Source organism: Natrix helvetica (assembly GCF_964273705.1).
Source record: "Natrix helvetica genome assembly, chromosome: 16".
Taxonomy (NCBI): Eukaryota; Metazoa; Chordata; class Lepidosauria; order Squamata; family Natricidae; genus Natrix; species Natrix helvetica.
In genome coordinates this window covers 7,330,557-7,344,537 of record NC_138563.1, presented here as the reverse complement: position 1 = coordinate 7,344,537, position 13,981 = coordinate 7,330,557, and the positions used below count along the sequence as shown (strand labels likewise).

The following is a 13,981-nucleotide window of genomic DNA, read 5'->3' as shown; positions in this document are numbered from 1 at the left end:
CATGTCACGATGCGCCTATCATTTCACTGCCAGAAACCCAAATCTGGGCTGTTGCCATGCTTCGCTGCACACCCAAACCCACCTTCCCCCCACATCCAGGGGCTCTGCTAACATTGGACTGCAAATTGCAGCAAAACCAGCACAGGCAAGGAAAGGCTGGCTGGGGACGATGGGATTCATCATCCTACACATCTGGACAACACCCCCAAGTGGGGAAGGCTGCCTTAAGGGCCCTTGTTGGGTGAAAATGTTGATTGGTGCCCTTGAAGCACCAGGGTGTTAAGTAATAGAAGCAGAGTTGAAGGGACCTTGGAGGACATCTAGTCGCCCACCCCCCTGTAAGAACAGGAGACCTATGCGATTTCTGATAAATGGCTGTCGGATCTCTTCTTAAAAGCCTCCAGTGATGGAGCAATCACAGCTTCTAAAGGGCAATTTGTTCCACTTGTTAATTGTTCTAAGGTATTTTCTCCTTAGTTCTAAGTTTAACCCATTTAACAGATTAACAGAGTTGGGAAGGACCTTGGAGGTCATCTAGTCCGACCCTCCCCTGCCCAAGCAGGAGACCCTACCCCATTTCCAACCGAGGGCAGTCCAGTCTCTTCTTGAAAGCCTCCAGGGATGAAGCTCCCACAACCTCCGAAGGCAACTTCTGTTCCATGCGTTTATTGTTCTCCCTGTCAGGAAATTCCTCCTTGATTTCCAGGTTGAATCTCTCCTTGGTCAGTTTCCATCCATTCTTCCTCGTTTGGCCTTTGGGTGCTTTGGAAAATAGCTTGACCCCCTTCCTCCTCTCTGGGGCAGCCCCTCAAATATTGGAAGATGCTCTCCTGTCTCCCCTGGTCCTTCTCTTCCCTAGACCAGCCATTGCCAGTTCCTGCAACCGTTCGTCGTCTGTTTGAGCCTCCAGTCCCCTCATCATCCTGGTTGCTCTTCTCTGCACTCTTTCTAGAGTCTCAATGTCTTTTTTATAGTGTGGTGGCCAAAACTGGATGCTGTATTCTAGGTGTGGCCTTACTGAGGCTTTCCTCTTGGTCCAGCTGGCAATGATGAGTGTGATGTAAAAAGCTGACCCAGAATTTCCCTTTTTAGACCTCCATTCTTACTTTGGACACACACATATACACATACTCCCATGCTACACTGGTCCTTAGAGACCTTTCTTTCTCTTAATAGTGGCATCAGGTTTTGGCAAACCTGACTGGCTAGAGAAAGAGGTTTAAGTCACACTTCTTCTTGCCCCACATTTCTGTTTTTAAGTCTCCTCTCCCAGCTGTTGTCTTTTTTTAAAAGAAACATAATCATAGCTGCGTTTCCACACTCAATATTAGTGGCAGGCTGAGAACAAATCTCCCCCCCCCCCCCCCCGCTCCTAGTTCACATTCAGTTTACTCAAGAAGCTGCTTTTGAATGTTCTTTACAAGGAGCAGAAAAACACAGCATGCTGCTGAATTTCTTCTCTTTTTCTTCTTAAGTTTCAACAGAAGATAAAACGCAAGGCAATAGAAAGAAAAGGCTAGAGCCGGACAAGAAACAATGGGTGGAAACTAATCAAGGAGAGAAGCAACCTAGAACTAAGGAGAAGTTTCCTAAAAGTTCGAACAAGTAACCAGTGGAACAACCTGCCTCCAGAAGTTTTGAGTGCTCCATCAATGGAGGCTTTTAAGAAAGATGCTGGTCAGCTACTTGTCTGGAATGGTATAGGGCAGGGGTGTCCAAACTTGGGAACTTTAAGACTTGTGGACTTCAACTCCCAGAATTCCCCAGCCGGGGAATTCTGGGAGTTGAAGTCCACAAGTCTTAAAGTTCCCAAGTTTGGACACCCCTGGTATAGGGTCTCCTGCCTGAGTAGGGGGTTGGATTAGAAGACCTCCAAGGTCCCTTCCGGCTCTATTCTGATTGATGATTGATTGAAATGGAAAATGGCTCTTCCAGTTTTTAGTGCACACACACACACACACACACACACACACACACACTCCATTTCGGTTCGCCAACACTGTAATATACAATGCATTTTCCCCAAGTCCCTCCAAGTCCCATCATATACTAAACAACATCAAGGCGGGATTGCCTTGAGTTCCTTTCTCGTGCTTCCTTCACTCGCTGGATGGCACCATCCGTGCAGCTTTTTCACACCTTCCCTCAAGTCAGCTGCAAATTCTTGCACACACCCCTAGCCAGCCTGCTTCAAGGATGGGTCACCTCCCCCACCAAAGTCCTGGATACTGCCAGTCGGTGTGTGAAATGAGAATGAAACAGATTGTTCTGATCTAGGCTTCCCCAAAAAGCAGGAGGCAGAGTCCTGGTCCCGACAAAACCCCTTTTATTAAACAAATATGAATTCCTCTCATTCCCATTCTGGCAACAAGTCTTTCAAAGGCGTATTTATGACCACAGACCTTATCTAACTTGGAAAGCTGCCATGTCAATATTTCCCAAATGCAAGGAAAGACTTGGCAGAGAGTCTCTGAGATTCGAGGACAGATCTTCACACTCATGAAACAAATCTAATGACCGAATGAACGAATTGTTTCCTGCAAAAGCCCCCTCCCCTTTCGCTCCTCCTTTATGTCCTATGGGTGGGACCAATCACTGTTCACCTATGACTTTACTTCCAAGTCAACCCTGATTTCTGAGTTGTTCTTTTCTTCTGGCAGCTCTGCGCATGCGCACACTGGGAACAGGCTCCAGCTGTTCTTCTGCCTCACTGCTCTCTAGCCCCGAAGGCAGCTGATCACTGTCAGACAGCCTCGGCCCCATCTCTGCCTCTGACACAGAGCCCTCGTCTGAGCCTTTCCCAGACTCCAGGACTGGTCCATCTTCCTCCCCATCCTCCTCACTGTCTGAATCGGCTGCCAGCTCCACTGCCCGCTCCAAGCGGGCCACAACACAGATTTCCAGATCAAGCTAGCTTTCCATGTTTGGATTCTCCTGCCAAAACCTGCAATGGTTGCTCAACGGAAAGCCAAAATGCCACGTCGTACCACAGAGGGAGCTACACCAACAGGACTCCCTTTTGAATAACGCGATGCTCCCGTTTTGGAACCAGGCACTCACACAGCCGCACGAGGGGGTCCCATCCATGCCCTGCCCTAATGGGCCCTGCCTCAGTGCTCCCCTTGGAAACGACATAGGTGAAGCCAGCCAAGGAAGGATAGGGGATGTCATGCAAGGCAGAGAGAGGGGGAGGGGTCTTGGGAGAATATGGGTGGGTGGGTGGGTGGAAGAGGAGGCCTGAGGAGAGGAAAGGGTGGGACATAATACAACACAGAACAGTGTTAGTTTCAGGCCCAGAAAGATGCTCGGAAAATAAAACTTGGCTACAGAAGCAGCCCAGCCTCGCACGTTCATAGCAGGCCATGCAATAGGGTGGCAGGCAGCTGGTCCCCAGGGGGGCACGTTGGGGCAGCCAGGTCCCTCAGTTCCCGGGACAAGCACCAGTCTACCAACCAGGATGCCCGTGGGGGCGAGGTCCCCTCTTTATAAGCCCCTGGTCCCCAAAGTAAAGAGGAACGGAGCAGGGTCGCCAGACACCCACATTCTGCAAATTGGATCCCTTTTTGCAAGACTCTTTTGAGGGAGGGGGATAGCCCTGCAGCCCCTCCCCTCCATGCCACGACCCAGAGTTGCTGAAAATTGGGGGCGGTTGGTGATGGTTTTCCGGGCCTTCGCCTCTCAATCCACCTGGCTGCCATTTTGGGGAGGGGTGTCCCTGGGGGGCAGCTGGAGGACCCAACGTAGGTGCAACAGCGCACAGAAGTTGCTTCATGGGATGGTGTTTTCCATGGATTTTGGGGAGGGGGAGGGAGGGGGGAGGAGGGGGAGGGGACGGTGGGGAAAAAATCAAAACCATAAAAGAAAAGTCTTCAACCAATTTCCTCCCCCCCCCCCCTAAATATGTGTTGCCTTTTTCTCATTTTGCAAGGGCAAAATCAAATCGGGCCAGGGGAGGGGGGGGATGTGTGGGTTTAGACCTGAGGAATTCTGGGAGTTTAAGTCCACGGGTTTTTTAAGTTGCCGCGGTTGGAGACCCCCTTATTTAGAGAGTTGCGATGCCCGTGGGGAGGGATAGCCGAAGGTTTGGGGCTTGTTAGTAACAGATCTGGGTTCAAGTACCTTCCTGGGGAGGGGGGGACACTTCCCTCTTTCCCAGCCATTCCACCTTGCAGGGTTGTTGTTGTGAGGATTAATGGGGGGGAGGAGGGAGCATTAGATGGATCTCCTGAAGATCAGACATCTGGGAAATTAAATTAGTCACCATATTAGTCCATTAGGACCACGGCTGATAGTGGGAGGGGGGGGGGTTTCGACCATTCTCTCTGATGCCAAGATGTAGCCTTTGCAGTGGCTGTGGATGATGAGACTTGCAGTCCAACTGTCTCATATGTCCAAGTCTCCTTTGCTTTCCAGAGCTTTTCGGCTACCAATTCAACAGTTGCCTTTCGCAACCTTCTGGAGATGTTGGACAACAATGCCCATCAGCTGCTACCACCAGCATGGGAATTGTAGTCAAGTGGGTGGCTGGTCAGGCGGGGTTGCACCCCCGGGGGTCTCTCTCTCTAAGGAAGAGTTGCGTTGAACTTTCACTGCCCTAACTGACCAAGGTAAAGATAAAAGTTTCCCTGGCACATCTGTGCTAGTCGTTCCTGACTCTAGGGGGCGCTGCTCATCTCTGTTTCAAAGCGCTGTCCAAAGACGTCTCCGTGGTCATGTGGCTGGCATGACTAAACGCCGAAGGTGCATGGAACTCTGTTCCCTTCCCACCAAAGGTGGTCCCTATTTTTCTACTTGCACTTTTTACCTGCTTTCGAACTGCTAGGTTGGCAGAAGCTGGGACGAGTAACGGGAGCTCACTCTGCTACGCGGCGCTCGGGATTCGAACCGCCAAACTGCCGACCTTTCTGATCGACAAGCTCAGCGTCTTAGCCCCTGAGCCACCCTCTTGGTCCCTAGGGCCAAGGACTTGCTTATTCCACTGTTTCCCTTTTCCCCCGGAAATAAAAGAAAAGGGAATTTATTTAAGGGGAGGGGGCATTGAAACCCACTTCATCTTCCAAAGGGCTGGAAGGATGCATTTTCAAGCCTGGGGGGAATTCTCAATCATCCAGGTGTTTTTCCAAAAGGAAATTGGACTTCCTTGGGGGTTTTTTTTCTTTAAAAAGGTTTCTCTTCTCATCCAAGAAGCTTCTTCAGTTCTTTAGACGTTGACGAAGAACTGAAGAAGCTCCTTGGGTGAGAAGCGAAATGTTTTCAAGGGGGAAAAACCCCAAGAAAGTCCAGTTGCCTTTTGGGAAAGGACTTTTGGAATTTGGGGGGGTAATTCCAGCTGCTCCTTTTTCTGGGAATCCTGTGACCTCTGCAGAGGGCAGACAGTAAATCCCAGAATTCCAGAAAAGAGGCATCTATAGGCAGTTCTCGACTTACGACTATCATCGAGCCCAAAATTTACATCGTTCAGTGAGACATTCGTTAAGCGAGTTTTGCCCCAGTTGTACGACCTTTCTGGCCGCCGTTGTTCAGGGAATCCCTGCAGTTGTTCAATTAGTTAACACGGTTGTTAAGTGAATCTGGTTTCCCCATTGACTTTGCTTGTCAGAAGGGGATCGTGGGACCCCCGCTGGGACACTGTGACCATCATAAATATGAGTCAATTGGCAAACACCTGAATTTTGACCATGTGACCAGGGGGATGCTGCAGCAGTCGTAACTGTGAAAAACGGCCCTAAGTCGCTTTCTTCAGTGCCGTTTTAACTTTAAATGGTCACTAAATGAATCGCTGCAAGTCGAGGACTGCCTGTACCTGCTCTTAAGAACTTCAGGGAGGGGCTGTGTCTGAAATGCCACAACTTAAAATGCAAGTGGAACTGGAACTTTTATTGCTAAATAATGCAGTCCGAAAAATTGAACTGTGTCCACTTTGATCATCATTCTGATGCCATTGTTAAACGCGTCACATAACTCTGTGTTTGAAACCTCTTTCTCTCCCCTTGGCTGGGAAAGCCACAAAGGGCAGCGATTGGATGCTGCAACTGTCATAAACACACGTCAGTGGCCAGCCCCCTGAATTTGAATCAGGTGACTCCATTGGACGTAAGCGCAACCCACCGTCGTAACTTGGCTTGGTCGTTAAAAGAGTGGTCGAGGATTACCCTGTAGCTGAATCCAAAGTGCTCGATGGCCTGATTACATACAAACTGCTGGGTTTTATTATTTTCATGGACTGAGTTTCCTCCTGTATCATTATTATTATTGTCGGTTTTAATCCTTCAGTTGCATTTTTTTTTAAAAAAAGCGTTTGTAGGTCACGCAGGAAAAGTGTCTGTGGGGCAGTTATCCATCCATAATAATAATAATAAAAAAATAATAAAGAATTGTGGCTGCAGGCCACTAAGCCTGCCTGCTTCAAATTATAGACCATTCTTGGCCCCAAACAGAGTTTTCACCCAGCTCATATTGGTGTCTTTATTATTATTTGCTGCTTTTTTAAAATCAATTTCAATTGCGTGTGGTTTTTTTTTTTATAGAAAGATTGATTTGTTATCCGAAAATACTGGGAATGGGAGGCAGTTTATATATTACATTGTATTTGTCATTTGGTGTTTTAACTATTTAGTTGTGTCTGGTTTTTGACGACTTTATAAGCAAGTGATTTATATTATATTATTATAATATATTAATTATTATATTATATTATATTATATTATAATATTATATTATATTATAATATAATATTATATTATTATTATATTATATTATATTATAGTATATTATATTATAGTATATTATATTACATTATATTACATTACATTACATTATATTATATTATAATATTTATAATATTTATTATATTACATTACATTACATTATATTATTATTAATTACATTACATTACATTATATTATTATATTATATTATTAATTATAATATAATATAATATAATATAATATTATAGTATATTATAGTATATTATATAATAGTATATTATATTATAAATTATATTATATATAAATTATATTATATTATTATTAATTACATTAATACACTATACTACATTACATTATTATTTTTATTTATTTATTAATGTTGTTTGCTGCCCACCACAATATTATATTACATATTCTAATTCAATATTTCTCAATCTAGGCAGCACTGAGAGGTGGGGTCTTCAACTCCCAGAATTCCTGGCTGAGGAATTCTGGGAGTTGAAGTCCACAGGTCCCAAAGTTCCCTAAGCTGAGAACCAGTTCTGTTAAAAATAGTTGTGACTGTGGCAACCTATCATCTCCCTTGCTTGCTGGGTCAGTTGTGAATGTCCATGTTTCTGCAGGTTTTTATAGCGCAGTATAGATATATATATATATATATATATGGTAGAGCAGGGGTCAGCAACCTGCAGCTCCGGAGCCGCATGTGGCTCTTTTATCCCTCTGCTATGGCTCCCTGTGTCCGGTTCAGCTCCACAATTGATAGGTCTTTCGGTTAGGACAGGTAGAGGAAAAATGACGCCATGCTAGGAGGAGACTCTATGGTGGGGGAACTGGACTTCCAGTTGGCTTCAGGATTGAATGGGGGGCTTCCGGTTAGGACCTTTGCGGACCCCTGCGGTAGAGGGTTATTTTTTGCTTCTGGTAAATTCACACCCAACAGAGTTGAGTAAAGCCACTCAATACTTTTTAGATTTTTTTAAAGGGGGAGAGGCAATGCAGGGAAGCTAGTTTATCTTTTCTCTTTGAAAGAGATTCCCGACGAAAGAAATGGAGGGATATATAAGCCAGGGGTATCCAAACTTGGCAGCTTTAAGACTTGTGGACTTCAACTCCCAGAATTCCCCAGCCAGCAGAGCTGGCTGGGGAATTCTGGAAGTTGAAGTCCACAAGTCTTAAAGTTGCCAAGTTTGGACACCCCTGATATAATCAGAGGGCGAACTTGGCATGGTCGGCAACTGGAAAAGGTTGTTTGCCTAAACTGGCTGAAAATTATAGAAAGTTGGGGGAGGGGGGTACAACAGAAATCCCCATCAGAAGCACTCTCGGTTAGAGATAAAATCCATGTGTTTCTGCAAAGGCGTGTGTGTGCAAGGCTTGCACGGCCAAGTGACTTTCAATTTCCAAAAGCAAAGTAATTTTTTTTTTGGGAAAAAAAAATAATTTAAAAAATAAGGAAAGAGGGGGGGGAGAGGTAAAACCCACGGCAAACCAAATGATTAGACAATAGACTGATATCTACCAGATAATGCAGTTTGTTTACCATAGCGTGTCCAATTCCTGCGTGCTGTATGCATTTAAAAACGGAAAGGAAACGAGGGGAGAAAAGAAAATCGAGAAGGGGGGGAGGGAGGGAATAAACAGAAGAAAAAAAATGACCAACCATGAAAATTCAAGGGAGATATATTTAAAACAAAACAGAATAAAAGGAGAAATTAAATTTCTCCAGTTTCTGAGACCAGCAAAAAACTGAAAAAAAAATATATATATATGAAAAAAATACTGAATTCACACAACCAACGACCAATTTACCCACAAATTCTGCCCTCCCCTCCTCCTCCCCCCACCCCCACCCCCACCCCCCCACCCAGACTTTCTTAACCTGGGTTAGTAAGGAGAGAACGGAACAAAATGAACGACTCAAAAGGAAGGAAGGAAGGAAGGAAGGAAGAAAGAAACCGACATTCCGCGAATGGCACAGAGGTTAGTTATCCCTTCTTTGGAGAGTTTTGGGGAGGTTTCCCCCCCCCCTGCCGCTGCATGACACTCTCCCCCCTCCCCAGAAGCGTGTTAGTAACACACAACGACAAAAGTTGCCAACGCAATCTCTAACGAGGTGGTTTAAGGAAGGTGGGAGGTTGAGGGTGGGGTGGGGGGGGAGTGAAAAGGATGGAGGATCAAAGCACAGGTCCATGTTAGCAATATTAGTACTTCCAAGGAGCTCAGTATTAGGGAGGGGAGGGGGTGGGTGGGGTTGGCCCTGGACCTGGCCAGAGACGGCATTTGGGGAAGGCCAGTGGGGGGCCCAGGCTGTGTCAGCCACTGCTGGGAGATAAAAGCTTAGATCTCAAGTGAATTTGGAGAAAAGAGCTAGAGGAAAGGAGAGAGAGAGAGAAAGCGTAGGCAAGGATGCCCGGTTGCGGGGCAGGCATTGGGGGGGAAGCCCCTGCCCCTTCCCGGTCCTTCCCCATGTAGAAATCAAGGCCAAGTTGCTGCTTTTGTGGAGGAGGATTAAGAAGAGGAGGGGGAAAAATTCCATCCAGGGGGTTAACAGAAAGAGGAGAGAGGCATGGCTGCAAAACTGAGATTGGGGGGGGAGGGGGTCCAGTTCTGTGAAACCCAAGGGCCGCGAGTGGGGCAGGTTCACTACCCCACTACCCCAGAAGGCTCAGTGCTCCATCAGAGAAAGGGCAACACATGTTCTTTGTTGAACAAGAGAAGAAGAAAAAAAACCCTCTTTATCCTGTCGGATGCCTTTTTTCCTCCTCCCTTATCCTCTCCTCTCCCTCTTCTACAGACTATCCCATTCTGCTCAGTTTTATCTTCCGCCAATTTCCCAAAGAGGGCTTTTTCAAGAAAGAACAAAAAACAACTCTTCTGATCTCTTACTGAAGGGCCTTGGGGGTTCCCAGATTCTTTTTTATGCAATTGCATTTTTTAAAAAAGAGAATTTGCCTTAAAAGCTCCAGACGTCATCTTTCATTATTCATACTTCCTGGCACCTCCCTGCTCTGGATCTCCCGACCTCCAGCTATCATTACAGAGTATGGATTTTTAATCAGATCAGCTGGTTTTTAAACAACAGCCTTGCGAACTCCCCATTGGGAGTCCTACCAGCGATATCACCCGTTCTCTCCGGAACTCGCTTCCTACCGCAGGTGGGCTGCGTTTTCCAGGCCCCCCCAGTTCTGCAGCTGGGTGAAGTCTGAGCTACCTTGGGCAATCAGCAGGGGAATTTTTCCTTTCGTTCCATGCCTAAAATAGATCTGAAATTATTTAGGGGGAGGCCAGCCATTATTCAGGGCCCCAAAGCTCCTCAGTCAGTATGTCATGCATTATGTTTCTCCACTGCCCACTCCATTTTGGAGCATACCTTCACATCTACAGTTTTAGCTAGGTTGTGGGTGTCCCCTTGCCAATTTGTGCCCCTATTCGTTCTGGAAGGGTCCACTATTTCACAACCGTATCAATTTTAAGAGCCAGCATGTTTGGACTTCAATTCCCAGAATTCCCCAGCAAGTATGCTGCCTGGGGAATTCTGGGACTTGAAGTTCACATGTCTTAAAGTTCCCTCTACAGAGAGAAACACTGGCCTATACAGAGATACAGAGAGAGCCCACACCTGTTATTTATCCTTCGATTTCACAGAACAAGACTCCCTTCCTTCCCCACATGCCAAGGATCGGGGCCAAAACAATATATTCAAGGCCATATTTTGCTACTAAACCGGGAATCGTGGGTTGCAGAACCTGGAAAGGTGGATTGATTCTAGTCCAGACATCATCAGGAAAAAAAAGTCAGAGAAGTGGGGTTAGAAGATGCAACTGGGCTCAGCAATCGTCACTCACTGACCATGTCGTGTAACTTAAAATAAAGTCATCTTCCAGGTATCAAACTGCTTTATAGGACTTTGTAGAAATTGAAGACCTGTGGCTGCAATGGGGTATGCCCTGCCCATAAGTGAAATTGTACTGAAATGCAGCAAGGCGATTTGCTCCTTTTCGTACTTGAAAATAAGGAGTAAAATAGCCGATTTAAGATTCTTTTGCTCTTTTTAGGAACCCACAAAATTGGGGAGAAAAGAGCTGAAAACAGCAGCCATCCACGTCACCACCACATGTCCCGCAGCCTTCACCAGTAATAACAACAGTAACAAAAGTTTGAAATCCCTTGAGAGAGTAAAGAGAGTACACTTCGGATTTAACGGACAGTTTAAGGCTGCCTGTTAAATTCAAAAGCGTGGAACCGAGGTCATTTGCACAGTTACCTAATTGTGCAACGGTGGTACATGAAGACCAACGGTATAAGAATGCCAATTACATAATTGTGCAAATGACGTAAATGACACACGCAAGTGTGCAGATGGGCTTTGGAAAGAAAGAACTAGTCCGTTATTTCAGATGTGTTTCCATTCCAAAGTTCCTCCCCCATAATATTAAAACTTGGGTGCTTGGAAAATGTTTCTCCCTTTACCCAAAGTAACAACAACCTGTTGCTGAGAAGCAGCGCTTAGAAAATCTAGCCCGCCTCTCACATTTTGTATCCCAAACATGGGAATTGTTGTTGTTGTTGTTGTTGTTTTAAAAAAAGAATCTCTTGCTGGTGTCTGTTAAATGGGGAAAATCTGCACAGCAACTCAAAAAAAAAAAAAAGTGGGGGGGAGGATATCTGAAGCAGTTCCAAGCCGGGCACATGCCTTCCCAAACCCCCAGCCCCTCCCGTGTGCTGAGACTGCACGGGCAGCAGCCGCTCACCTGGCGCAGGTTTCTAGTCACGCGAATGTCGTGCCAGTTGTTGTCATTGAACTTGCCGTTGACTGGCTCCACCAGCGCCTCGAAGGCGCCGGAGCCCAGGTTGATCACCAGCCAGACGGCGCCGCTCTTGAGCGAGAGGTTGACGTAGTCGGCTGACTTCCCGGTGTGGAGCATCAGGCCGTTGCGCTGCAGGGTGCGGAAGGAGAGGGTGATCTCGTCGGTGCTGCTTTGAATGGGGTTGTGCGAAAGGTCGTAGCAGAAGAATTCGTTCCCTTTGAACGTCGCCACAAATTCTTCTTTCCCTGCAGAAGAGGCACAAGGAGATGGGAAAGAGGGTGGGGAGGTCAGGAATCCATATGCTTCTAAAGAGACTACAGTCCAATAGAAAAGAACACTAGTCCTTGACTTATGACCACAACAGAGCCCAGAATTTATGTTGCTAAGGGAGGACACATGACACGGAATGGGAATCTTCCGTCTATAGTAGGGGTCCCCAACCTCCCATCCCAGAGGTGGGTTGCTCCCGGTTTGGCTCAGATAGGGCAAACCGGTAGTAGTGGCAGCAGGAGGCTCCGTCCACCTGCCCAGACGCTTCTGCACATGTGTGAGCGCAAGCATGTCCGAACCGGTAGTAAAAAAATTGGCAGTTTACCACTGCCCTGACTTTGGACTGGCATCGGGCCATGGCATGCCAGCAACCAGGCCACACAAACAAGCAAAGCCAGGGTTGGGTTTCAGCCGGTTCTGACCAGTTTGGGTGAAGTGCGTGCTCAGCGAACCGGTTGTCACACCGGTTGAATCCCACCACTGAGGAAAACCCCATGCGCGGGGTGTAGGCAGCACGTAAAACCACATCTCCTCCAGTCCGCGGAAAAAAGCTCTTGCCAAGGAACTGGTCCCTGGTACCCAAAAGATTGGCGCCTGCTGCGCTATACCAATCAGTCTCCCCGAGTATAAAGCAAGTATTGGAGTCCCACGGCAGCCAGATGAAATTTAATTTATTGATAAATGGCTTTCCGGATACGCAACATTATGCCCAGTGCCAAAAAGGTGTAAGCTAGAAGGAGACAGAGCTAAACCACCCATTTACGCCAACCCCATCCAGTTTTATTCTTGAAATAATACCATTTAGCAATAGACTTATATACCGCTTCACGGTGCTTTTACAGCCTTTTACAAAGTCAGCCTATTGCCCCCAACAATCTGGGTCCTCATTTTATCGATGTCAGAAGGATGGAAAGATGAATCAACCTTGAGCTGGTCAGGATTGAATGGCTGGCAGTCGGAAGGAATGGAATGGAACGGAACAGAACTGAATTGAATTAGAAATAGCACTTTAGATTTATATACCGTTTCACAGTGTTTTATAGCCCTCTCTAAGCGGTTTACCAGTTCAGCCTCTTGCCCCCAACAATCTGGGTCCTCATTTAACCAACCTCGGAAGGACGGAAGGCTGAGGCCACCTTGAGCCCCATCAGGATCGAACTGCTGACAGTTGGCAGAGTTAGCCTTAAATACTGCATTTAGCCACTGCACCGCCAAAGCTTCCCTCTCACCCCGGGGTCTCCCTAACCTGCTCCTCTGGCCCTTGAACCTTCGCCCCACTCTTTCAGGATCTCCCCTTCCGTGCACAATTTACTCAGTGTGGCTCACCCTCTCCGCCCACTCCTCCAATGATTTTCTTTCGAGATGTGATCCTCACTGCTTTCTCTCTTCAAGAGCCCCTGTCCCAGCAGACGTTTCCTTTTTTGCCCCAGCTCTATTTGCCTCCTTCATCCTTGACCTCCCCTCTCTTCTTCTTCTTTGACCACATACATTTCTTAAGTACTCCATTACACTTAACTTACTTTTATGTTTCCCTCGACGTGCCCAAGTCTCGCTTCCATACATCAAAGGAGACAGAAGCACACTTATCCAGCCATTTTCCCTTCTTTTCAGCCACATCCTTCATTCCTCAAACCGCACGCGTCCCACTGCCCCCATCTGCAAGTCTGGCCAACGTCTCCATTTATTTCCCCATCTTTAGTGTAAACGTTTAAGAAAATGGGGCAAATTCATCTACTCGAGTATTTATGGAGAACTCGCAATGGTTCACTCCGTCACCCCAGTGAAACATGACTACTTTTTAGCCTCCGATAGGTTTATTATCAGATCCTTCCCTCCTCGTTCCCTCATTCACTCTCTCTCTAAAATTCAATGCAAATCATTCAGGCTCTCCTTCAAAATCGCTTTTGTGCAGAATGTATTCTTATACATTTAGCCAAGAAATTAAAAGAGGCTTGCTCCTGGGGAGGAAAGCGATGGCAAATCTAGACAGCAGGCTAAAAAGCAGAGACATCACCCTGCCAATCAAAAGGGCATCTAGTCAAGGCTCTGGTTTCCCCAGTTGCCATGGATGGCTGTGAAAGTTGGACCATGAGGAAGGCTGAGTGCCAAAGAATGGAGGCCTTTGAACTCTGGTGCTGGAGAAGATTCCTGTGAGTCCCATGGACTGCAAGGCCATCCAACCGGTCAGTCCTA

The 13,981-nt window shown here is 46.7% G+C and overlaps 1 protein-coding gene across 2 annotated transcripts in view; it reads right to left on the bottom strand.

Moving 5' to 3' along the window:
• The window catches only part of NRXN2 (neurexin 2), a 363,942-nt gene that overhangs the window by 240,764 nt on the left and 109,197 nt on the right, over positions 1-13,981 (bottom strand). For both annotated transcript variants that reach the window (XM_081968494.1, XM_081968495.1), the window contains exon 3: positions 11,462-11,763. In XM_081968494.1, the coding sequence (XP_081824620.1) occupies positions 11,462-11,763 (302 nt within the window). The remainder of the gene's footprint in view (positions 1-11,461; positions 11,764-13,981) is intronic.